This window comes from Ammodytes marinus (genome assembly GCF_949987685.1).
Source record: "Ammodytes marinus genome assembly, chromosome: 23".
Lineage (NCBI taxonomy): Eukaryota > Metazoa > Chordata > Actinopteri > Uranoscopiformes > Ammodytidae > Ammodytes > Ammodytes marinus.
The window spans coordinates 5,338,115-5,365,351 of NC_137227.1; the positions used below are offsets into that span (position 1 = coordinate 5,338,115).

General features: G+C 42.1%; 1 protein-coding gene across 9 annotated transcripts in view; it reads right to left on the reverse strand.

The window, feature by feature from the left end:
- The window catches only part of mark2b (MAP/microtubule affinity-regulating kinase 2b), a 56,353-nt gene that overhangs the window by 12,802 nt on the left and 16,314 nt on the right, over positions 1-27,237 (reverse strand). For 5 of the 9 annotated variants that reach the window (XM_080052247.1, XM_080052243.1, XM_080052245.1 and 2 more), the window contains exons 2-16: positions 20,567-20,734; positions 16,426-16,479; positions 14,443-14,491; positions 14,113-14,178; positions 13,612-13,682; positions 13,099-13,155; positions 11,093-11,329; positions 9,472-9,591; positions 8,545-8,662; positions 8,265-8,377; positions 7,837-7,911; positions 7,455-7,512; positions 6,527-6,678; positions 5,499-5,593; positions 2,147-2,287 (exon numbers count right to left, since the gene is read on the reverse strand). In XM_080052247.1, the coding sequence (XP_079908373.1) occupies positions 2,147-2,287; positions 5,499-5,593; positions 6,527-6,678; positions 7,455-7,512; positions 7,837-7,911; positions 8,265-8,377; positions 8,545-8,662; positions 9,472-9,591; positions 11,093-11,329; positions 13,099-13,155; positions 13,612-13,682; positions 14,113-14,178; positions 14,443-14,491; positions 16,426-16,479; positions 20,567-20,734 (1,574 nt within the window). The remainder of the gene's footprint in view (positions 1-2,146; positions 2,288-5,498; positions 5,594-6,526; positions 6,679-7,454; positions 7,513-7,836; positions 7,912-8,264; positions 8,378-8,544; positions 8,663-9,471; positions 9,592-11,092; positions 11,330-13,098; positions 13,156-13,611; positions 13,683-14,112; positions 14,179-14,442; positions 14,492-16,425; positions 16,480-20,566; positions 20,735-27,237) is intronic. The other 4 variants (XM_080052246.1, XM_080052244.1, XM_080052242.1 and 1 more) reach the window with 4 other exon arrangements.

Genomic DNA, 27,237 nt, shown 5'->3' on the forward strand with positions numbered 1-27,237 from the left:
CCAAGGGGGGGGGCCGATATTAAAATATCTATCAGTGCAACAGATTCGAGTGATCACAGAAACATGCACCAACACAACTATTCATTATTGCATCTTGTCTGGTTCTCCCAAGAGCACAGTGAGCCGAACATAAGGACTTTCCAGGGGAGGGAGTTTATGCATCAGTAAATAATAAAAGGGACGTTTCACTGTGACAATCTGGTGATGAGAGCTGCAGTTGTCACGTATTGAGCCGCTTCATAAAAACTGTATTTATCAGATATTTACAATAAACGGTGGAAATGTATGTGCCCAAATAAAAATAAAATAAAAATCATTAAAATAAAGTGGCTTAGAAGCTAAAGGGGAATTTCTGAATATATATCTTAAAGACACTTATACATCTTACTTTTTGATTACCCCTTTGGTGAGGTCTTTATCCTGTCAAGTCAACAGAAGGTTTCTAGGAAATGCCATCCGTTGACCCAGACCTCGTGTGTGTACACATCATTATCGAGCCAGCCAAAAACTGAGCTTATATAAAGGGCTGGCCTGCACACAATTTATTCCCTATTGAGACCTGTGCGTGTGGAAACCAAATACCTGCTGGTCCATAAACGTCTCTTCTCTGAATTTGTTTTCTGCCAGGAAACAAAACGAGAGAGAGAGAGAGAGAGAGAGAGAGAGAGAGAGAGAGAGAGAGAGAGAGAGAAGAGAGCGAGAGAGAGAGAGAGAGAGAGAGAGAGAGAGAGAAAGAGAGAGAGAGAGAGAGCGCGAGAGAGAAAGCGAGAGAGAGAGAGAGAGAGAGAGAGAGAGCGAGAGAGCGAGAGAGAGAGAGAGAGAGAGAGAGAGAGAGAGAGAAAGAGAGAGAAAGAGAGAGAAAGAAAGAATCTACGATGTGACACGTACAGAAGAACTATACAGGGAGAAACCTGCTCGTCTTGTTCTCAAGCCCCAACCGTTCAGTTACGGTCCACAGTGTAATGTGAGGTTTGACCAAAGACAACACATGTCGATGTCTCCACAAGCAGTTTGGCTTCCACAGCTTTAAGAGCTCGCACAATCTACTTCCTGGCTGTTGCTAAGTAACTGGTGAGTCTATGATAGCTGGTCTCGGTAAAAGGTTGGACCTCTCACTATGGTGATGTAATCGTGATAAATGTCTGCAGGTTTTCACAAACACAAACTTCTTTGTTCGTGAAATTGATACCACAGCAGTAACTCAAACCATTTCTGTCCTCGAGATAAATTAGCGTCTCATTGTGGCTAAAGTAAGGCTAACTTCCTGGTTCTGGCTTTCCATGAGGGGAAAAAAATCTTATCAAGTGAAGGCATTTCTTATTGTTTAGTGTTGCAGTAGATTTAAACTGCACAGTATTTCCTTAAATATAAATGCCACCCATATTTAAATCAATTAAGGAAGTGTATTATTTTCACAGGTTAACAGTGTTCCACTTTTGAAAACCTTTTTAACTCTTGAATGTTTTGGCCAATGTAATAAAGTAAGGGCAGTGTGTGATCCGGCAGGTGGCAAGCACAGAAGTTTGTTTTTAAAAAAACAGCCACTCAATGGGAAGTAAAATCCACCTCTTTGATCAATTTCATAATTTATTTTGGGAGAAAAATGAGCAACCAGTACAAAGCCGATTGCTAGGATTTGTCACTGGGGGAATAAAAGGTGATCAAAGAGCTGTTTTTTTTTAAATTTAATTTAAAAAGGTGGAGTCAGCAATTCTGGAGAACGCTTGTTGTCAAAATAACTTCATGTCAAAATCTGTGAATATCTCCTCACAATCAGCCACCTGTCAGTACTGTGTATGCGCTGAAAAGAAATCTGATGTTAATTATGACTAAGTTATTTTGACAACAAGCGTTCTCCAGAATTGCTGACTCCACCTTTAAAGGCGGTGCTGTCCCGTTAATCTAAGCAGCGGTGGAAGGTTTCAGAGCCAACCAATCCCTTTATCCTCATCTTTCCTTTTCTTCCTTCTTTCCTTTTTGTCCAGCGAGTTCATGCGGGAAAGACGATGATCTGTGCTGAGTTAAGTGGTACGTGCTGAAAGGGGCTGTGAGCATGTCTCTGGCTGTGTGTGTGTGTGTGCGTACAGTATGTGTGTGTGTGTGTGTGTGTGTAGTGTGTGTAGGAGTGAATGAGTGAGAGACTTGCCTGGGCCGTGGTGCGTGCAGGTCAGAGGGGCATGGATGATTGGAGGAGGACAGGGACTTGTTGTGGCGGGGACGCGAGGATGAGGAGGAGAGGACGGCAGCGGCCGAGGCAGTGGAGGCGCGGGAGCCCGGAGTGTTTAGGCTGGGGGGGGAGGGGGGAGGGAACAGGAGGAGTGGAGCCCCGCCCAGTCACACACACACACATACACACAAACATGAAGACACAGGACACAAAGTCACACAATCAAACACACACACACACACACACATACATACATACACACAAACATGACGACACAGGACACAAAGTCACACAATCAAACACACACACACATACACAGACATGACGACACAGGACACAAGGTCAGACAATCAAACACACACACACCACGGGCATGACACATACACATTCACACACACATACATACATACATACATACATACACACATTGGGCGGGGTTTGGTGTGTGGGTGGATGGACGGGGAGGTGAGGTGGGGCATGGTTAGAAGCAGCACTTATCCAACACAGTAAAGGGGGAGGGAGGGGGAGGAAGGAGGGAGGGAGGGAGAGAGAGAAGAGCAGAGAGAACAGAGACACACGTGGAAGAACAGAGGAACTACTGTAGAGACAAAAAGAGACAGAACATGCAGAGCAACAAGGACTTGAAACAAAGACAGAAGAGTTGGTGTTTTGCAAACATTGCTTCATGGTGGTTTCACAAAAAAAAGCAATCACAAACCACAATCAAAGGCTGGCAGTGTTGTTTTGTTGTGTAAAATCTACCACAGCACAAAAGACCAACTTTAACACACACTTCAGATCAAACAGGTCACACTCAAGAGAAATGATGTGGATAAAGTCAGGTTATCAATATTACCGAAATGCGCAAGGCAAATGCTTGTTTTCGGAGGGTTTTATGATAGTAAATTGTTTGCTTGTGGTCTGACTAAATAGGCAACTTGATGCTGTCAAATCTGACATTGTATAGGTTAAATGATCAATCAATTCATCGGCAGAAGGATCAGGAAAAAATAACAACAAGTCAAGGCAAGTTACATGTATCTTAAACCCAACTAGCTTGTGCTGTGTGTCAGGTCACAATGGACCCAAAAGGTGCTGAGTCAGTGTTTTCAATGTCTGAGCAGTATCTTTAACACAGAATATGTGACTGAATTACTGAAGCAAAACAACAGTGGCTACTTCCTGAAGCCGCTCTTAATCAGTGATGTTGCTACGGGCTACAAAGCTCTGCACATTACTGAGCGCGCTAACTTGACTTTATCCACAGAAACAAACACAGTGAGAGACAGGGCAGAGTGGTACCAGCATAGAGGAAGACAGAGCAATGAGAGAGAGAGAGAGAGAGAGAGAGAGAGAGCGAGAGAGAGAAAGAGATTTATAGAGGTCAACCAAACAGCTGTTAATTACATAGAAAACAAACACATAGCCCAGAGAAACACACACTCTCTCTGACGGGGATTAGTTCGGCTAGTGATGGAAAAAATAACTGCTTTCATTGGAGAACCCAGTGTGTGGCAAGAGTTTGAGCATGTGCATGTATGTATAAGCTTGTGCTTGTGTGTGTGTGTGTGTGTGTCAATGGGTTTGTATGTGTTCAGCCTCAAGAGTGCGTAGATGTTTTTGTGTAAGCCTATTAGCAGGCAAGTACAGAGACCATATAGTGCCGCTAAGAGTTAATATTCCATCACAAGTCTTCCTAATCTCCTTAGAGAGAGAGGGGAGGAAAGGGAGAGAGAAGAAAGATTAATATGAAGACAATCAGGTAAGAGAAGGAAGCTGGAGGAAAAGAAAAAGAAACGAAAAGAAAGGAGGAGCCATGAAAATGTGAGTGACTTCAGATCCAGAGGAGGAGCTCCGACGCAGATAAAAGAACACCAAACGAAGTGAATTAGAAGGACAGAAAAGGGGAAAAAAGAGAATTGGGGAAGGGGAGGGGTGTACCAAATATAAATGCCCAAACTTCAAAGCATTAATGATGATTAAAAAAAAAAGTACTTTAAAAAAAATCAAAGCCGATGACAACCGCTAAGTTAGCAGAGCCTACCATTGCTAATAGACCCACAGTGCTAAAAAACAATGCTGTCTCAAATGGCCACATCGTCACCATGTGGTGCTTAGCCTGAAGTATGACTCAAAACTCATCAGAATTTACAGCACGGATTCTAATTCAATCATTTTGATTTTGTTGTAAGTATGGCACAATGCTAGGAACGAGGGGGCCATTTGAGACGGATACAATAAGTAATAAAGCAGTAATGACAATGAACAGTGCATCATAGAAGGGATTATGGTTTGGCTTAATGTTTAATGCTTATGAGCAAGCACACAAAGCACATGGCTGGTTAAGCATGAGTTATGTGCGCGTAGTTGTGTGTGTGTGGACGCGTACGAGGTGTCTTCAGCACCAGAGGCTTGCAGTCCGGGGCAAATAATCCAATATCAAGCAACTCCCATATAGACAGAAACTGCTTGTGTCCATATTGGAATTGTTTTAAGTGGTTGAGGAAGAAAGGGGAGCTGGAAGGAACAATTACGTTTAGGAAAGATGAAATGAGAAAGGGAGGGAATATCACACTCAGCAATATCCAATGAAAGAATGGTGACAAAGGGGGGCTTGACTTATGGCTAAACCCAATGGCAGACTGTGTGTCTACCACTGGCTTTAGAGTTTGTGTTGATTTGATCATTATATTCCTTTTTATGAATGTAAGATAATTACATGTACAAATAGAACATGAGTATATACCTGCTAAACACCTCCACCAGTTGATTCAGCTCCAAGTTTGGGGATGTCAAAATTGATTGAAAAGGAGCATTTTATTGAAGGAAAAGAACCGAAAGAAGGATAAAAGTTTATATCATGTGTCAGACTACATTGTGTGTGTGCGTGTTCATCGGATCCTGCCTCTGCTCTGACTGGCAGTCCTCCATGGGACCATCACGGGTAATCTGTAATCTACTGGAGGTTTGGCCTAAATTCCCATGGCAGCCTGATTTCCTTGTCCAGGAGGGCTCACCCCACCCTGAGGGAAAGGGCCTCCCGGAGCCAGCTGGCAGAGCTCTGGAGAGTACCAGCCAAGGTCTGGGGATTCAGTCACCAAGACAGCTGTGGAACTGCTTCATTCACAAACCATGGTAAGTGTGTTTGTATGTGTATGTGTGTGTGTGTGTGTGTGTGTGTTAGTGAGGAAGCTGTGCTGCTTCTCAGGAACTGCTAGAGTAAAAGAATGTGCGCCAGAACGATTGTATGTGACTGTTCTTGACCTGTTTTTTTTTTTAAATATCTATTTTTCCTGTCCACTTTGAGTGTATAGTAATGTTCACTATGTACCTGTCCTTGCCGTTCTGGATGCCCTGGCCGAGCGTGGCTCTCTCAGTCAGAGGAGAGTTCCGACTGCGACCAGTCCCGGTGGAGAGGATGCTATTCTGAAGGGAGGAAGAAAATAAGAAGAATCTTAGTCAAAATGGAGTGAGAGAGCAGTGCAGTGGTAGAGGAGGAATACGTTACATTACATGTGATCAATTATTACTGGAACATGCTTTAGAGAGCTTCCCGAGCAGCACACACAAGTGAATATCATTTCCTTAAGTTAATAAAATCTTCACTTAAAGAGTACGTTCTGTAACAAATTAATTTCTCAGCAGCTTGTCAAATACAATTACAAAACCATTTCATTTGTATTTGCAGGAGAACTTGAAAAGTAATTTAAAAAGGCCCTGCACTCCCACAAAGGCATTTTCTACTATGCTTGACACATTAGCTAACTGCCCAGGTTAAGGTTGGGCGGAGCTTTACTGGGAATTAAACAATATGACTATAGTTCACACACTAATAAAAATGATAAGTCTATATCGTCCCATCCTAACGGGATGCCACAAATCTGAAACTGAAAACCACAGTGTAGGGACATGGAATTGGCATCACTTTCAATGAGCAGAAACCCCAAACAGTAGGTCTATTATGCCGTTCAAATGTGATCAAAAATCACCCAGCATGATGATTGCATTCCATTTTCCTTCACCATAAAAGACCAGCGAAGTTGTTAAGCGCTTCATTCTCATTTGTTTGATTAGTAATCAGCATTTGCTTTGATCTTTGGACCATAGAATATGATAAAATATGGCTGACGCTAGCTGCACTAAAGAACAACGATTTGAATTTTCCAAACACTTTTCAGATGTTTACCTATCAACTGACATTCAGGAAAGCTGTTTATTCACTCAAAATGCAGGGTGTATATTGTTTGTCTTTGAGGGTCTGAATAATAATAAGTTAATGTGTAGATTTAAAAGTGTTTTGGGACCATTTGAATGTCATATAAGCAGTGTGTGTGTGTGTGTGTGTGTGTGTGGTCTCACGGTGGAGGGCGTGGCGCTCTTCTTGCGGTCTGAGGAGACCAGGGGACTGGCCGGCACCTTGTTAGTGGAGCTGGTTGATGAACCTTTCCTCCCAGAATCCTCTGCTGCAGTGCGGTTGTCTGCTTGGCCCCCCCTCTTAGAGTAGGAGGAGCCTAGAGAAAGAAAGAGGCAGCGCATCAGAAAAGCCATCACCTGCTGTGCTCTAACCTGTGTCGTGTCCCCACTACTTCTTACATGAATGTCTCAACTTCTTTTGTGCCTTTCTTTCATTCACCTCCAGAATTGAATCGATCTTGTCCTCCCAATACTTCACCCTTTCTCTCTTCAACATCACCCAGCCCTGCTTCATCCCTTTGCCCTATTCACAGCCTTTAAAGGCCTTAAATCTTGTATTCAATTATTTTCTACACCTGCTTCAGTGTGACAGGACCGGACAACATCACCGTATGAACATAGACTTAAAGGTGGAGTCAGCCATTCTGGAGAATGTTTGTTGTCAAAATCAATGAATATCTCCTCATGACCAGTTTACAGAGCCCTTTTCAGGTACATAGTAGGTAGTGTACTATGTACCTGAAAAGGGCTCTGTAAACTGCTATGTAAACAAAGGGGGCCCACCTAGCTAGGAACATCTCCATTTACAGAGCCTAGGCTGTGTATTAACACTGGATTTTTTTTGCGGACAGATAGCAGATCGTAAGGAGATATTCACTGATTTTGACAAAAAGTAATTTGACAACAAGCTTTCTCCAAAATCGCTGACTCAACCATTAAATCATGATTGCCACTGACACTGTGTTTCCATCCCTTAGCTCCTGAAAAATGACTATTTCAATCCAATCTCCATCTCCCTCTCTTAAACCGGCTCATTGGCCCCCCTGCCCTAACCCCTCCTCTCCTCCGACACACACACACACTCCAATCTCACCCTGGTCGGTGGCTCTGCGGTTTTGAGGCTTCTGGTTGGACGACACGCTGCGCGTTACCTTAAAGAGACAAGAGGGACGACAGGTCAGTAGGTATTCTTTATGTCACAGTGTTTACACACTTTGGGATGTTAGTATGCCAGCAGAGAAAGCTGCATGTACAGCTGTTGTTTAACTTTAGAGCCATTCACACATGGAACCTGCAACGCTGCCAAGTTGCAAGCCCCCCTGGGAAGGCATTTGTTGCTGAAGGTCTACTATCCGACATACATAAAGTAGATTTCCAGAGTGTTACCAGGGTCAGGGCAGTGTACTTGTGTCACTGGCTGGAGTTGGGAGACCTCATTATGTGTAAGCAGAAGACATTATGTGTTCTCGTTGTACCTTGTGAGGCGGGGAGGGGGCTTTTATGTTGCTTACATCACTTCCTGGCCGGGGCTTGATGCCACTTTCATCCAGCTGAGGAAAAAGAACACACAACAAAAAACAAAACAGACCTCAACAGGCGTGCATCAGGAGGAGATACAGAGAGACGGTGGTGTTTGTACACAAGAATCAATAACAGAGCATTATTTTACGAGGTACTTTTACGAGAATACTGCAATAATAATGCAATCAAACTCAGATATGACAGCAGATTGAATGTTTTGCTTGATTGCGAAATAACAATGAAGCCCTACATTTTCTATTAGATACAGATGATCTCACAACAGCTGGTTAGTTTGAGGATTCACTGCATAATATAAGTGTAACTGTGGCCAATTGCAGCGTGTTCAATGGAGGCGTGTAGGCGTGAGAAAGAAATAGTGTACCTCGGAGTTCCTATAGTCCAGTAGCAGATATGCAGCCATTACATCGTTATACTTCTGGTTCACCAGCGAGTCTTGGATCTCCTCCGCAGAGAATCCCATTTGCAGCATGATGTCTACACACACAAAAGAAGTGCATACTTAGAATGGTGAGCTTCCTGTGGTCCCATGGTGCTCCTTGGGATAAATTATCCTTGCGTGTGAATGGAGGAAAAATGACATCTGCACTGAAGAAGTGTGTGTGTGTGTCTGCATGTGTCTCAATAACACAGAATACATTTACCATTCTTCTTGTGCCCACCTGTCCTTCTAGGGTCCTTATAATCTGGCATGGGTTCGATATAGGGTTTGAGTTCTTCCTCCTCATAGCCCACATTCATCCACCGGTCCCTCATTATCTGCTGCTGGGAGCAAGCCACACAGGCAAATACAGTTAGACATGAGATGTCAGAGACAATACAGGGTCAACAAGCAAGACGAGGGAGAAAAGGTTAAGGAGTTAGAGAGGAGATGAAGACAAATCAGCTAGACACAATTCATTCATTCTTCGTTTTAAAATGAACTCATATTGATATTTATTTGATTATTATAATAGGCATAGATAGCCAGGTGTTTTTCATTTTCAATATGCATATGAATGACCAGTATCAATCTGTTGGCTGCCTGCAGATGAAACAGTCACAGGACTTGATTCTAACAGTAAAGCTTGAGTCAACGTTCTGTAGCTTTAGAGGGTCATGACATTTAGCAGGTCAGCCAGACAAGCTAACGCCGAAAGAGAGTAGCTTTTAAATCCAAAATGTAAGTGGGAATCTGGTCACCTCAAATGGCAAGTGACACCTGTTAGTCAGAGTCATGGTAATCTACTTTGCCTGTATTTTGCTATCCTTCTGAGTAAAAACATCCATTTAAAGCTAGTAACCGCCCATTTACATATTGTGTAAGTTAATTAAGTCACTCATGAATCCAAGCTAACAAGCATCTACTATGACTTTAAAAAGCACTTAACACGCCAGCAACAAATTCACATATAGCCGGTAAAGCAAGTCCAGCAGTACAGTATAGTACTGCTTGTGCCACCATTAGATTGGGACACAAACAAGCACTGTTGTTATAAACGTTTTCAGCCTACAAGTTTATCCGACTCCGTTTAAGTTGGAAAATGACATTTGTTTGTGTGTGTCATGTATGTGTCAATGTGTGAGTGTACCTCGAGGCTGCCTCGTTTAGAGGGGTTGAGGATGAGGAACTTCTTGAGCAGGTTCTCACAGTCCGTGGACATGTAGAAAGGAATCCTGTATTTACCACGCAGCACGCGCTCTCTGAGTTCCTGCAGATGGACAAGGTCATACAAAGTCAACGGCTGACTCTAAAAATACACCTTCATATATGGACACACACACACACACAATTGTTTTGTCTCACACCAATCAAGCCTATCCAAATGTTTCCAATGACACAGCCTATGCTAAACAGTATATATTGTTTATACTGATGTGGCTTAAATTAGCCAGGCAGCAAGAGTTGCTGCGGTTACACCCCCAAATGATTAATAGTTTTGGTAATCAAGTCACGCATTCACACACTGTTTAGCATTTCTGGGCGCACTCACACTAGGCCATCTGTATCGTGCCCAAGTACGTTTGCTCTCTAAAGTCTAGTTCGTCCGACCAATGTGAGTGCTGCGTTCTGTACTCGTACACGGAACAAATCCTCGGAAATTTCGGGCACAGTACGGGCCAACTTTGCCTAGTTTGAGGGCGTACAGTATGCAAGTGATAATACCAAAATATATTTTTGATAGTACTATTCTTATTTTGATACAGTTGATAATAGACTTTCTTCAACTGTGTTAAAATCTTTGCAATGTGTGATAAATTCAAGATGCTGCAATTGTTAACAGAAGCATTTGTATTCCACTTTAGTGTCCTTTATCGACAGTACTTTTTTGTATAGTGTATAGGGGGCTTAATAATGACCCTTTATTGACACACTAAGGGGAGTGACAGGTTGAAACACTGCTGTGATGCATGTAAGAAGCTTTGAAGGAGCTTAAAGCGTGACTCATAGAATTTGCATCAAAATCTATCAAACTGCAAAACTTAGTGTTGAGTCTTATAACATGGCCATTATAAAATTACCATTTCAAGAGCTGAAAATTTCACTTAGAATAATCCTAGCTGTATATTGTGCACCCTTTTTGCCAGTGCATCAGTTTGACACTTCATAAAAAAATACATTTTATTACAGCCAGCTCCTACCTGTTAAATAAATCGTACGGCCGATAATGTAGGTGTCAAAAAAAACTTTAGACAGCATGAGGTAGTGAAAGGAAGTACATATAATAAGAATACTTACATTCAATGTCATATCGCCCACCCAAAATGTGTCTGCACTTCCAGAGTGAGTCATGTGGGTACTGACTGAATGCAGTGTGATACAGGCTTTGACTAATTATGAATAACTATAGTTTGAAGAAAGCATTGAATCTTGAAAAAGTGGCAGGTATCGGTACCTGTTTGGTGAATTATACCACCAAACCACATTTGAACACAATTGGTTTGGCATTTTTTTTAAACATTAGCTCTCTTCAGCCTAGTTCCTGAATCAGGGCAGAAGGAACAGAAACCAGTATGACAAATACTACAACCACACGCATAATACAGACCTCCACCGCTGAGGTCACACACACACACACACACACACACACACACACACACACACACACACACACACACACACACACACACACACACACACACACACACACACACACACACACACACACACACACACACACACACACACACACAGTCTGTCCTCTTGCTGACCTTGAGGTTCTGTCCATCGAAGGGCAGTGAGCCGCTGACCAGTGTGTAGAGGATGACCCCCAGGCTCCAGACGTCCACCTCAGGCCCGTCGTACTTCTTGCCCTGGAAGAGCTCCGGGGCGGCGTAGGGCGGGGAGCCACAGAACGTGTCCAGCTTGTTCCCCAGAGTGAACTCATTACTGAAGCCAAAGTCTGCGATCTTGATGTTCATATCGGCATCAAGCAACAGGTTCTCCGCCTGCGGACCCACAAAGTGTGTGGGAGAGAGAGGAAAGAAAAACACATTGGTTTTGATTAAGAGAACAGGAGGATGTGGCAGGGGAATGGGAGAAAAAGATGGCCTAAAGAAAGGATTAATAACGAGCTGTAGTTTCTCTTTTTGAATACCACATGTGACAAGATATGAAAGACGATTTGCTTTGTGTGATATGGTAATGTGATATTGTATTTTTCCACATATGGATGCTCTTTTTCCACTATCCTTCATCCACAGGAAGGTCAAAGCAACTTGTATGGCTGACAAGATAACCAAGCTAAACGAATAGGCCACCTTGTCATCCAGTGTCAGTGTAAATTGCAAATAATGTAAAGACAATATATTTCAAAGACTGTTGTCTGAAACACCTCTCTTTGAGTGGAAAAACTTTGCTGGGTGAGAGAGGGGATTTTAAAAATAATGTGCTGAGGCCTACAAGAAGCACACAATGGGCAAAGTGAGCTGCCACCGTTTATTCCTGTGTTTGTGTGTGTGTGTGTGTGTGTGTGTGTGTGTGTGTGTGTGTGTGTGTGTGTGTCTAAGCCTAAAGTGAGCCAGTGAGCAAGGAGGCTGGGGTTGCTTAGCAACAAGTGTGCTCTCCTTTTCACATGCTCTGAATACTCTGCCACTTCTGCGTGTTTGAGTGTGAGCGCGCACATTAAACACTGACATCATATATCACATCAAATTAACACTGGGTCCTTATTTTTGACAAAAGTTGTATTCATTACTTTAAGTTGGCCAAACAACAAAATCAAACTCTCTGATGTAGCTTTATATTTTATTTTCATTGAATTGATTTAAGTCTTGCTGTGAAATGCAGGCTCATCAATATTTGCTCTAACAGAGTGGGACCTACTTGAGTTAAAGCGTGTGCCGGATTTCACATTACAGCCCCCAGATAAATAGTGATTAGGATAATGTGCAGGATGGTACGCATTACAATAATGAGAACTGTCTGTCCTCAACAAGTCCCTCATCTGTCATGCTGCCTTTCTTCTAAATGCCAACCACAATCACCCATACAAAGTGTAGGAAATGTTTTATGACCTTGGTCTAAGCATTGAAAAGGGTGTATTAAAAGACAAAAAATAAATGAGTCAGACAAAATATCTTCAGATGAGAGGTTCCCTTATGGTTACTGTAACAGTAATCATGATAATGTCTTGTCTACAGGTCTGCTTGCTGGCACAATAAGAGGATTTACAACTCTGCATAATACTGTGAACTAGCTTTGCCTCTGTGTGTGTGTGTGTGTGTGTGTGTGTGTGTGTGTGTGTGTGTGTGTGTGTTTTTGGCAACAACTAATGTGAGTCAAAGACAGGAGGAAAAATAAATGGAGACCGAAAGAGAGAGGTATCCAAGAGCGAACACAATAGGATAACGGCATTGAAGCGTCTGTGTGTGCGTGCTCTTAAGCCGTAGCACTCAGAGAAACATTATATGATCTTTGTGATTAACCTCTGTCCTTGCCTGTCCATGTGTTGGGATTGTATCTCTAAACGTCAAATCTTATGAAGACAACAACTATGGTCGGAGAGAGAGAGAGAGAGAGAGAGCGAGAGAGCGCGAGAGAGCGCGAGAGCGCGAGAGCGCGAGAGAGCGAGAGAGAGAGAGAGAGAGAGAGAGAGAGAGAGAGAGAGTGAATGAAAGAAACGTGCAAGAGAAGAAAAAATTAGGAAAGAGAGAGAGAGCACGCTTGCTTGTGCTTTGACACTCAATGTAATTTAATAATGTGTGTATGTTCTCACCTTGAGGTCTCTGTGTACTATACACTTCTGATGGCAATACTGCACCGCTGACACAATCTGGACAGTGAGAAAGGGAGAGAAGGGATGTCAAGATGGAGTTGAAATGGCCATTGAAAACACAGAGAGCTCTGTATACAGCTCGTGTATTGAAATCAAGACGGAGTATTAGGGAGGAAGAATACAGGCAATTCCCTGAACTGCTTACATTTTAATGGTCAATAAATCAATCATTAAAACATTAAAATACAAAATGCATGGGTTTTATGCAATTCACATCTTTTTTTGAAGCGGAACCAGCTAAATAACATATATATTTCTAAAGAGATTTTTTTTTAAATCCCAAATTAAAATCATTAAACGCCTATCCCTCAAAGTCTGCTGCCAGTCCACCTGATTCAACAAATAACATGCAAGTTCCAAAATGTGTATAGAGGCAAACAAATAATTGATCGTGGTTAACCATGCCTTAAAACAACAGCAGCACATAAACAAATGAAATATAAAAATAGACACCTGTCTGAATTTGGCACGGGCTTCTTTTTCCTTCATCCTGCCGTGGGCCACCAAGTAATCAAAGACTTCTCCTGGGAGGTGGGAAAGAGCGGAGGAGAGCAGATTTAGTATGGAACCCGACACTTGCCTCTGTACAGCCAAGAGTATTGGGTCAATTGGACATTCAACTTAGCACTGTACTGTAAGTATGGGCACACAGTTTACTTAAGCTGTAATTATTTTAAGACATTAAAATACAAACAAGCTATGTATTGTATTTACAACGTACGTTACTTTCAATGCAAAAGGGGATAGAGATGGTCAGTAGGCAAAACAACAAACATAATCTAATAAAAACTGGACATTTTTGTTAACTGCCCTATGGTCAAATTCTAACAAAACACAGACGAGCCTATACATTTTGGGGGAAGATAGCATTCTTTTTATTTGGGAACCATTTTATTCTACCATATAGAGTGCCAAGCCTAAGGGGGGAATGATTTCACAGTGACACGCACTTACCTCCACTAGCGTACTCCATTACCAGGTACAAAGTCTTCTCTGTCTCTATCACCTCAAAGAGCTTGACTGGAGGTGGAGAGAGAAAGGCAAAGACAGTGCATTAGAAGGGGGAGGGACATGTAAAGTGAAGGGAGAAAAGGGCAGAAAAAAAAGGAGAGAGGAAAGGGAGCGTAAGAGATTAAGAGTAAAAGCAAAAAAAGGGAGTGGGAGAGGGAGTTCAGATTATTATATTTTTAGCTTGAACACATGACCTTGAAAGTGCAATGTAAATCAGGTCTGGTGAGTGACGACAGAGTGGGAGCTCACGTTTCAGTGTCATGACTCACTCACCTATGTTGGGATGATTCAACATCTTCATGATCCTCACCTCCCGAAAGAGCTGCAATAAAACAAGCCACAGTCAAATACACCAGCAGATCTAGGTTGATATAGCTCTATGTGATACGTTGTTTCATTGCAAAAGGACTCAATATTTGCTCATATCAAAACTATTTTTGTGGGTTAAATGATACTCAAAACACAAACATTCCCATCCTGTTCATGAGCGTATACTTAAAATAACTAGGAAAAGCAAACATAAAGGGATGCTTTTTACTTATTAAGAATTTATTTCCTCAGAGAGAGGAGCAGCAAACAAGTTTAACTGGAGGTTTTAGGTATCAAATATTGGGAAGAGACACTATAGACAGACAGTAAGAAGCTAGCCTAGAGCTATCAAAGTTACAAACAATGCTACACTCTTTTCCAAGTAGTTATATTACATTTATTGTGATCACAGAACCATAAAGCAAGTTTTATACTTATCTTAACGGTGGAGCTACGGTGGCTATATGTGCGTAACTATACAGTCACATTTTCTTTCACAAACTATAAATCTGGCCTGCACATTATTCCTCTGTCACACTGACTGCCAGTGTTGTTCAAAAACAGATCAGCCAAACTGTAGCACTGGGTAAAGGCCAGGACACACCGGTCCGACTACCCGAAAATGGAGACTGCTGATTCAGGCAGCTCCAGTCTTCCCGTCGTGGCCAAAAAAGTGCAAAGAACACACCGAGCCGACTGCTGACTTTCCGTACGCTCTGCGCTTGCGCGGGACGTAATGTCTCCATAACAGCAGGCGGCGCTAATCTGTATTGCGGCCCAAAAAAATACGGAAGCCGGAAATGATGGGACGGCTCTCTAGACCATAAACATAGATAGAAATACGTACTTATATTTATGGACCATGAAGAGCACCATTTTTAGCAGAGAGTGTCGAGCATGGTGTCGAGCAGTCAACAAGGGTTGATGCATTTGAGTACTCGCTGAACAAAACAAACAAACACATTAAAACAATGGCTAGCTGTTGTTAGCTGTTTGTGCTACCCGCCTCACTTCACTGATTCGCTAGCCCTCCACCAATCAAATTGCTCCAACTGAATGACATGTTCAATCGGCTCAAAAGAAGCCCGACGACATCTACGACGACTGATTTCACACCACACACCAAACAGATTCGTGTCCCCGGCCCCTCCAGACTCTCCGACGGCGATTATCGGGCCGGTGTGTCCGGGTCTTTACATGCTACTCATAACCATAAACATGGGAAGTCAGCTTCATTTTGAGCACTTTCAACCATTTTATTTGACCAGTTTGTAAAGATTTTGATGAATGCGTTTAGGTCTGAGTGAAAGAGAGGAAGTATTTCTTATAATTGTTGTTGGTGTTCACATTGGAAATGTTGAGTTTAAGAGAAAAATAAATGTAATATTTAAAGAACGTCGGCCGTGTCAGCAACTTTTCTATGTCTGAACATTTTCTTGTCATGTGCCCTGTGTGTATTCTATGCCGTATATCTGCGGATGTGTTTGGTGTGTGTGTGTGTGTGTGTGTGTGTGTGTGTGTGTGTGTGTGTGTGTGTGTGTGTGTGTGTGTGTGTGCACGCCCAAGCATACATGGGTTAGAGAGTGTGCATGTAAGTGGACAGACCCCACCCTGCCACGATCAAAAGTAGTAATTGCAGCTTGTTTCCTGTAATTAAAACTCTCTCTGAAAACTAGACCACTTCATAGAGAGAGACAGAGAGAGAGAGCGGGGGAATGGAAAGAGAGAGATGGACAGAGAGAGTGCAAAAGATAGAAAGAGTAAAAGAGAAAGACACGTGGGGCATGAAGAGGGACTTGAGAATGACTTCTGAGAAAAGGGAGAAGAAGGACTGAGTTTTGAATTTTGGGCCGGCATGTGTGTGTTTGCGTGTGTGTGTGTGCAATGTGCATGTGTGTGCGCGAGCGTGCATGTGTGTGTGCAAGAGAGAGAAAGGGAGAGACCCACCTTCTGCAAACTGGAGGAGTTGAGCTGTGTCTTATCAATGATCTTAACAGCCACCTAGGAGCAAAACAAGAACATTAATTTATTATTAGCCTTTTATTCATTAATAACCCTTGCTGTGTAAGCAGTGGGGTTGACACATATCACTCATGCAATACTGCCCAGCTACAGCCTTAGCCTGGCACTGCCCGCCTACATACTTCCGCTCAATTTTCATTTCCCTTCCCCAGTGGTGGTCCAATCAGCGAACAGAGGGAGTGACTGAGAACAATGACGTGCCGCAGTTTCAGTTGTAGTCAGAAGCCGGCGCTTGACATACGTCACGACCAAACATTATGCGATTGGTTGCCAGATCCAAAGTGGCACTGGGCAGATCCAATAGTTTTAAACTTCAACAGACACCCACCTTCAAGTGAGTGAACGTTTGTCAATTGAGCGATTCCAGACCCTCTGTACAAATGAAATGAAGTACGATGGTATGGTAGGACCAGGCTACTACAGCCTGAGACCACAGCACAAAACACACATGCACACCTCCATCTTTTGGGGACATCTCACACACAAACAGAACGATAAAGTCTGGCTGCATCAAATGTGGATCAGAGTCAATTCTGGAGAATGCTTGATGTCAAAATCACTTTGTCAAAATAAGTGAAAATCTCCCCATGATCCGCTACCTGTCCTTACCTGTGGACGCTGAAAAATCATCTGGTGTGAATACACAGCTTAGGCTCTATAAATTGGAATGTTAACAAAGAATACATTCTCAAAGACTATGTAAACAAGGTGGCTCACTCCCAACAAGCCCGTTTACAGAGACTAGGCTGTGTATTAACATTGGAATTTTTTAGTGCTCAGACAGTATGGTACATATAGCGGATCCTCCAGAGATATTCACTGATTTTAATACAAAATGTGATTTTGACAACAAGCATTCTCCAGAATGGCTTACTTCACCTTAAAGTTATGAACACACAATCACAGCATGCAACAGGTGCACAATAGGGCACTATACAGAGAGACACACAGACAGCTGAAGCATGGTTTATAATCGTGCCATGATAAGGTCTATAGTTCATAATCCAACAGAGGACACTGACGAAGGAGACAGAGAGATAGATAAACACAGGGATGAAACAAGAGAAAAACAACACGGACAGAACAAAAAATATGCACCGACAGACAGATGGGAGGGATTCAGAGAGAGATTTAGAAAAAAAATAAAACAGAAAAGAGGACATCAATAGAAAGGCGAGTGAAACAAAGAATTATCTTTCAACAAGGACACAGAAAAGGGAGGTCTACTTCTCTCTCCCAGTTCAGCCTTTCACTGTTAACCAACTCCTTTCTTCCACTCCTCTTTCTGGTTGTGCTTGTCTGTCTGACTCTTTCATGCCTTCTGATTCTCCCTTGTTTTCTTTATGTGTGTGTGTATGCGTGTGTGTGCGCGTGTGTGTGCGCGCGTGTGTATGCGCCAGCGAGTCACATGGAGTGTTATCAGGGTGTCAGGCACAGAGCTGTCACACATTGACAGAACCCGCCCACCCCTCTCTAGCTCGCCACACACACACACACACACACACACACACACACACACACACCAAGAGTTGACTTGACTGGGCCTCTGAAAAAGCCCAGCATGGGCTCACTGCAGACACAGCTTTTCCCTTAAAGGGGCCGTCCACCGCATTACATCACATCTGGAATTCAAAGTAAGCCGGAGACTTTTAGGCTTCTCTATTCAAGCTGACAATGGTGATCTAATCTCCCGCAGCAGATGTACTGTCCCCAAAGCTACGCTAGCCTAGGATCAGACCAGATCACAGCGCCAGTCCTTCCCTGTCCTCAGCAACCAGGAAGGAAGATTAACATTGGTGAGACATCAGCAAAACATTTAAGGGGTTTTTCTACTTCTTACTAGGGCTGGGTATCGTCAAGGACTTCGCGATACGATACGTATCACGATACACTGGTCACGATACGATATATCACGATATATCACGATGTATTGCGTATCTTGATATATCACGACAGTGTTTCCCCTAGAATTGTTTTTAGGCCCGGTGGTAAAAGCTGATAAAGAGTATGCGCGCGGCGTGCGTACCAAATTTGTAGTAGAAATTGACCAAAACTAACTGTATTATGGATGAGCCTCTTTTGACAGCCCGCTACAAATCAGGGCATAGGGTTATGCCTTCACATTCGGTACGTTTGTACATTTTGTGTTTCCCTCAGGATTTTTTGAGACTGCTGGGGGAGAATGGACCTTCTAGTGGGGTCTTGGGGCATGCCCCTGCGGAAGAAAACCTTTACCTTTTTAAAGTTAAATGCATCAAACTGGTGCACTTTGAGAAGCTAAATCTGATTTTTTTTTTTTTTGCTCTGTAAACAGCTGTCATATGTCCTGCCTAAAACAATTTTATGGAATAATTTGGAGACACAAGCCATATAAACTATTGAAGAAAAACACATAGATATGAAAATAAAATACAATAAACACGAAGACCTAATATAGACAGGTATATCCTGTCTAGTATTAATTTCTGGAATAATCTGGATCATGAAACATTTTCTTTAATTTATCAAATATTAATTTAAAATAAATGAATTAACCTAGGCTACACATCATGATTAGCCTATCAATCAAAATGTGTGCAAAATAAGCAACATTTTGTATTCTGACCCATTATATTTTATGTAGCCTAGTTCTCAATTTAAAACATAAAAATAAAGTAGCATTGAAAATACCAAAAAATAAAGCTTGTAGGGCTACTATAGCCTGCTGTTTTCAAGATAACTTGCTGCGCTGTCTCAGCTGTTGATACAGATTGGTTGCCATGGCGACATAGCAACTTTAACTTTCTAAGTTTTGCTCATCACTTTTTCCTGTTCAACTCCCTGTTACTGAGTCCTAAATATCTCCAGTGTAGCCTATGCCATGGACCTATAAAGGAAGGTTCTTTCTCGTCAGTTTCCCTGTTTGACATGTGCGCTCCGAATGCACACGTGCATCGCGCGGCGTAGCGCAGACAAAAAAAAAAAAGATTTTTTTTTTTTTTTTTTTTTTTTTTTTTTTTTTTGGGCAGCTGTTGGCCTGGCGGGGGGTCCCGTTGGCCTGGCGGGCCCGCCAGGCCTGTATAATGGTAGGGGAAACACTGTCACGATATATTGCGATATTCCATAAACAAGTTGCCTTGTCAAACATAACAGCACAATATAGTGATAATTGTACAGACAAATGAAGTCAAAACTATTTCATTCACAACTTCCTTTACTATTTTTCTTCCTTTTTTTTGTTTTGACAAATTATCAAACACTGCTGCAGCTGCCATAACATCAAAATAACAAATCCAATTCACTCTTGTACTAACTGTACAGGACACAATGAAAGTGAAAACACATCAGTGTGCTTTTGTGACACAGTGAATCTTGAGTATTTTTATAAACAAAACTGATCTAACTTCAATAGTCAGTATCCTAGAGGCTCAGGCCTGACAGCAGACATGGGTTTGAATCTGACCCGTGATTGTTCTCTGCATTCTATTCCCTCTCTGCCCCATTTCATATCTGTATCTCTGCACTGTCAATAAAGCCTTGAAAAGCAAAAAAAAAAAAAAAAAAAAAAAAAAAATCATAAAAAAAATTATTATAAAAAATCGATATTTTGATATAAAAATCGATACTGATATCGGGAAACTAAGTATCGCGATATATCGATATTTCGATTTTTTGACACAGCCCTACTTCTTACCACCTTGGCAAAATAAAGAAAACACCCAAGGCTTCTTTTCTACTCTAAATAGTTTTGTGACTGAATAGAGTTAAACTTTCACCAATACCAGTAAACAAAGTACAGTAGTCAGGATACCTCACTTGCTAATTATGTATACTGGCATTTTCAATTTGTTTCAAGGATAACAATGTACGTCCATTTCTAGGCAACAGCTTTTGGATTTTAAAATCTGTTGTTCTCAATTAAAGCTTACGTGACAAGTTTCTAGTTAAATAAAGGGGCATGAGTAAGGCATTAGAGAGAAAGAGAAAGAAAGAGAAAGGTCTAAAGTTCAGGAAGTCACACTGACTCCGTGGGCCCTCAGTCCAATCTAGCACACGTGTACTGTTTGTCCTTTTCATGAACACTTACCTCTTTTCCGGTGAGGATGTGTCGCGCCAGTTTGACCTTGGCGAAGTTGCCCTTGCCGATGGTTTTTAGCAACCGGTAGTTACCGATGTGCGGCTGGTCATCTGTTGTGGTGGTGGCGACGGAGTTCCGACATCGCGGCATGCTGGAGCGGCCAGACGACTTGGACTCCTGAGAAGAGAGAAGGCATTATGTAAGCATAAGAGTTCCATGATGACTCGCAGGCTAAAAGTAATACAAAGTGACAGTAAAAATTTGCCAGGGCAAAAAGCGAAGGAAAAAAAGTTTTACATTCCAAAGCGCTATTACTCGGGCTCTCCCGAAAAACACTTTGTATCAACGGGACCAAATAACTACAGGATATTCAAAGCTCAAAGGACAGATATTCAACAAAGCTTTTGATTTCCTCTAACACGGACAACAATGCTTTTTTTGGGTCATTCTTTATCCTGTTGTAGATAGGTTTGTCTTAGAGAGAGAGAAAGGACAGGGCAGAGAGAGGGATAGACGTACAGCAATGGGCCTGGGCCAACATTGAACCAATGCTTTTAAAGTTAAAGAAACAATCTGATTCAAATTCTGGTTTCAACTTGTAGCAACAACTCTTAAAAGCATTCAAGTCAGTGACCTTACTATGATCTATGATATATATCAATACATTACAAACACTGGCACATGTATGTAGATGTAAAGCTTAGAATCAAAAAACTACTCCAAAGTTGACTGTATACTATTCAGGAAGGCCAGTCCAGATAATATTGGCCTTTAAGTGTATTATGGATAAGAAACAGCCCGCAAAAATTGGTCAATAGAGCAAAAGCTGCACTTCTGCCCAGGTGTTGCCACAATATAATCTTGTGGCAAGATTAAGATAGAAAGGGAGGGGGATGGGGTTTGTACTATTGTATGTGTCTACTTGTTCCGTTTTTGTCCATAAGTGTAAATATTGTAAAACCACTCAAATAAAAGTTAAAAAAAAAAAAAAAAAAGATTAAGATAGAAACATGGGATGGATTGATTTGGATCTGGCTTCACAAGAGGGGTACATTTTCACAAGGGTTGGAAATAGATATGAATCAAATCAAATCAGTTGTATTTGTATAGCCCAATATATAGACATTTGCCTCAGTGGGCTTTACATTCCATACAGTATGACACCCTGCCCTTAGACCCTTATCTCAGCTGAGAAAAAACTCGCAGTAAAAACCCTTTATCGGGATTTTAAAAACCTCAGGGAGAGTTGACAGAGGAAGGGATCCCTCTCCCAGGACGGCCATCCTGCAATAGATGTCATTATGTAGAGAATCACTCAACCAATTTAAAATAAATAGATGAAAGCCTTTTAAGCCAATCCAATGCTGTAAGTGGAAGCTGCACTCTCTAATTGGACAGCCATGAAAAAACTATTTGGGGGAAACAAACAAGTCCACTGATTTATACACAGAGAGCTGAAAGTAACTGGAGAGCAACAGCACTGATTACAAACAAATATTGCAACAATTTTAGCAAATATACATGAACTGCAATTGTATTCAATATTCTGCCTTGTTTAACCTGTAATTCAAAATGACTGCCATTTATGCATTTCCTAGTGAAATTAAAATGTGTAGATTTCCGTTTAGTATATTTACTGCAACGTAATATTGCTTTATTCTGAGCGCATGTCAGTAAGAGCCACTGCCAAACACTAAAAACTATGCAGACAGCCTGATAACACTGCTTCTCTTGTGTCCGGTCAAAGTGAAGGTGCGGGAGACTGTGTGCTTTGACTTGATTTTACTATTGTCAATGTTTTACCATGGTTAATGTTTCACACTGAAGTCATGGGCCACACACACACACAGTATTCATCTTTTGACAGGATATTCACATTGACTTTAAATTGAACCCACAAGTCCGGCAGTGAATAAAGCATTTTTAATAGTCCATTCATATGGTAGTAATGGATTAAAACTGCTTCCGTTCATCTTACAGCAGACAGTAGGTATTTCCAGTCATATACACACCCACAAAGAAGAAAACAAAACCTTGCTGTGCTGGCAAGTTTAGCATGGCTGGCAACTGCGATTGGGTTTCAACTCCAGGAAAGGGTCACAGTTATAGTGCAAGGGGGTGTGTGGGTGTGTGTGTGTGTGTGTGTGTGTGATCTGAGTGGACAGGTGACAGGGATCAGGGTCAGAGGAGAGGACGACTGGCTCCAGGGTGACGAGACGCAAACACACACACACACACACACACACACACACACACACACACACACACACACACGGTCTGTGACACAAACACCCGCGTGCAGATACAAGAATACACACTGGTGCGGGTGCATGGAGGGGCATAAATCACACACACCTCTCGAGTGATTTGACACCAACGAGAGAGACAGTCCAGTGAAATTCACACTGTTGGTGCGGAGTGGAGCGGTTTGCACAAATCATCTCTTTCTCTTGTTCTTTCCCTCAAACAGCGACTAGTCATTTCATTCCCCTAATTATCTCTCTCGAGCTTCAACAAATTAGAGGCTCGCTCTATGTCGCAAACGACCCACAGACCACATTTTGATCAACATCTTCCTCCCTCCGTTCCCCTATCTCATGGCCATGGGAAACAAACGGGGATAGCTCATGATTACTTCATTGTGCTTGTGTGTTTCTTGCTTCAGTCCAGATGGTATGATCTAATGTCTGCACCCCCCCCCCCCCCTCACCCCACATCCTAATGCTGACAGTGAAGAGCTGCATAAAGTGTGATAGGCCAGATTAAGCTAGAACACGAGCAGGGGGGAACTGGGATTAAAAATGAATGACAGTTACATTATACCAAGACAGGACCCGGGTAGGGCCTTATGTGGCCTTGTTGAAATGATTTTTATTTTTGGATCATGTGGGAGAGGGGGAGAGGGAGACGGACAATGTGTCATATGTGCACACTATTGGAGACAACAAAGAACTGATCTGACCATACAAAGCTGATTTCTAGATCAACTGGACTGTTCTCAGAGAGGTCCAAGTGATCCAACTCCCTCCGTCACTCTTTCAGCTCTGCATTGATTTCGCTAGAGTCATGCCGTCCAAAATAGCGCCTGGGGGTCAACTTTTGCCCCCCAAAAAAGGAAAAAAGAAAGTGTGGGGAAGGGTGTGAGAGCTCCAATTTAAAACTTCATATTGATTTTTTTATACAGAAACACAGCTAAAGCATAATTTTACACATGCCTGACTGCAGATGTGAATATAGTCCAATAGTCAGTAGTACTCCTATTGGGAAAAATGTAGGGTAATTAACGGCAGTAATCCCTCCATGTCCCTTCTCTTAGAAATGTTAGTATTTGTTTTTGCAATAACCTGACTTCTTGAACGTCATAAGAAACCATAAAGTTTCTGTATGCGTGGTAGAGGATTGGAGGAAACCGTTTTACACTATCTTCTCATTCAGAAAGAATTCTGAATGAGAGATTACTATGTTGCTTGTAAACGTGTTGTCTGATTTGCTGCAGAACCTGAATTCTACAGAGTAAACTGGTTTCTACTAGTGTGCTGACTGACAGGTGAAGCTTTCAATAGCAACACTGCATTGAATTGATTGTACATCATACTCTATTGACATCTATACATTGCATTTGAGTCCGAGACTTCTCTAATTTCCCCTCTGAAAACAAAACCTCTAAACCATACAAGTGTGACAAATTAACAAATGAAGGCTCCCCAACAAATCCTCCGCAACAAAAGTGTTGTACTGACTGCCAACTGGGATTCCCCACGACAAGATAACATTTTGCAAAAACAAAATGCCTTTAATATTTTAAACGAGCAAGAGTTCACAATGAGCACTTACAGGAAGCAAGACTCCATTATTCTGGTGTTGTAGCTTTTTGAGATCATGGGGAAAGTGTTGGCAATAATGAGGTTAACATAGGACAATTTGAACTTTTTTATTTCGCTATCATTTTTCCTTTTCATAAAACTAAGGGGCACTTTACACTGTGAAAACGTGACAGTTTTCCAGTTTTTGGTTTTAAAAAAAACCCCGTTCAGACACAATTTATCTGACATCTTCACCCGTACACAAGTTTTCAGAGGAAACGGGCCGAAATCGCTGTAGCAGCAGTGCCAAGCCAATAGTCAGCGGTGACACAGCCTAGTAGATAGCTCTTCCGGTACAATTCGATGCATAAAACCTTACTGTAACCGAAAATGAATGCCACTAACGTTCATAAAGCGGTTGGTGTAAGCTTGGGGTTACAAATATTGTAAAAGACAAGCTTTCTGTCCTCTTATTTCACCGCATTGAACTCGTAAAAACAGAAGACTTGCTGATAGTGAAGGGGCTTCGTGAGCGGATACCTTCCCGTTAGGCGTACTTCAAAATAAAAGTCAACTCACGTGTGTCCAGTGAAATGCTATTAATGTTTAGCCAGTGAAATGCTTTTACTTTGAAGCCGTAACCTTAATGCTCCTTTTGTTGAACAGTAGCCGCTAGCTGAACCGCTGCACGCTGATAGTGTTTTTAATGTAGAGAGAGCCGTGTCCCTGGCATATAGAAGTGACACACGTTTATTTAGCTAGAAAAACAGGCAGAGCACAAATCTTTCCCCAGCCAAAGTGGCGGGTGGTCTCAATAACTTACTGCGGTAATCGCTTGGACTAAATTGGCGAGTGTTAGCCTATATTTTAGCGCTGCACGACACTCTCCGCTGATTACAGTGGTGGTGCCGTGTGGACACCGTTCATGTTGTCTTCTAACTTTATAACTCGCTTGTGTTGTGGGTATTTTGACAGCAAATGTTATAGACTACGCATGTGCGAGGGTGGAGCCGTGACGTCAGCGTTATCAGGGGAAATGGTTTCGGTGTTTACAGGAAACCAAAACCGTTAAGTTTTCCAAAAAATCCTCCCTGGGAGGTGATCTCAAAAACCTGCGGTTTCATGCCTGCGTTTGCTGTTTTCCTGTAAATGATATAGTGCAACCGCGGGAATTTTTCCGCGTTTGCACCGTTTCGTGTTGTCGTGTAAAGTGCCCCTAAGGCAATGGTTGTGAGACATTCATCTTGTATCAATGAGGGCTGCAAGCTAGCCATGGCTGTATAACATTGGTACTCTATACAATTGGCATAAAGGTTGGTAGATCAGAGACAAAATGTCCATCTTTGTTAACTAGTTCTTAAATGGATCAACCCTCCCCCAGTAGCCAGCAGGCCTAACTTTTAATTAAGAGTCAACTGACAGAAGTTGGGGAGCTTTGTACAAAGCGCAGCAAGTTAAAATTCAAGCGTGTTTCCTCCAAGTTCTGCCCCTCTCCCACAGTCCTCAACTCTTTCTCCTATCCTCTTTCATGTCCGACTATTTTTGTCTTCCGATTCTTCCTTCATTTTTGGGCAGCTGCAGGCTAAGCAAATCCCCCTCCCCCAACCAAACACACACACACACACTCACAAACGCACCTCTCCCCCTCAGTTATAATTATAGAAGTGTTGGAGGACAATAAGTGACATCATTGTTTTGTTCTCACATTACTTTCTGATGCTGCATGCTACTTATGGAAACGTACTTTAAACTGCTAACACACACACACACACACACACACACACACACACACACACACACACACACACACACACTTCAGCAATTAGTTAACTCAAGGTTCCAGTGCACTCCAAGGGAAATTGAGTTTAACATAATCACGACACAACACTGGGTTGAGCGACATTCATGTCATATGAAGGGAGCTTTGTAGAAGGAGTTAGGGCTGGGCGATATGGACCAAATCTTATATCACGATATAGGTAATTTTATATCACGATATGGATATATATCACGATATAGTATTTTTCCTTAAAATTCAATGGATTACAATAACCGTACTGAACTTTAATCACATTAGATTATTTAAATTTTTGCTTGGAACTTAAATTTCCATACAAAAGAGAAACTGGTGCAAAATACCACACCAGTCTGGCTTTAGTCAGTCAGCGCAAAATAAAAATGACAGCATCAACCAAAGAGCCTACATTTTCCAATTGATAGTAGCCTATATCAAAATAATGAAAGACTTGAATTTTCCTGCAGTATTTGCTCATCTTCATTTAAAAAAGCTGTCAAAATTAACTAATGAGCAAATGTCTGGTAATACTTTAACTCCAGCTTCAACACAAATAATATTTTCAAGTTTGACATTTTAAAGTTACATAAAACCATTACAACAATAACAGCACGGGGGTGAAGCCCCGAGTAGGCTAAAGATGTCATTATTAGCCAGCTAGCTCACGAGAGCTAACCCATGTAGTTTGCGGCTTAAAACAAGCCAACTCTGCGTCACGGCAACAGCACGCTGAAGCAGCAAGCAAGTTTCCTTTGCCCAATGACATTTTTGACCGTTAAAACCAGCTGCTCTGCCACCGTGACACAGAGTTGGTTTGTTAACTTTAGTGACGGCGCACCGAAGCTAGACCACGAGCTAGACAGCTAGAGCAACAGATGAGGCTTCTTCTGTTGCGGGTAGAGAAGCTGTATTGCAGCCCAGAACTCGGCTGCAGAGCCCCTGTGTGGCGCGGCGGTGTAACTGCAGTGTAACAGTAGGGACTCGGAGGGACAGCTGCCTCCCGCTCCATATATGCTCCCGCCACATTAACTTTTTTTCTCCGCGATATAAACGGTATGGCCAAATCTCTCCCGGTAGACACT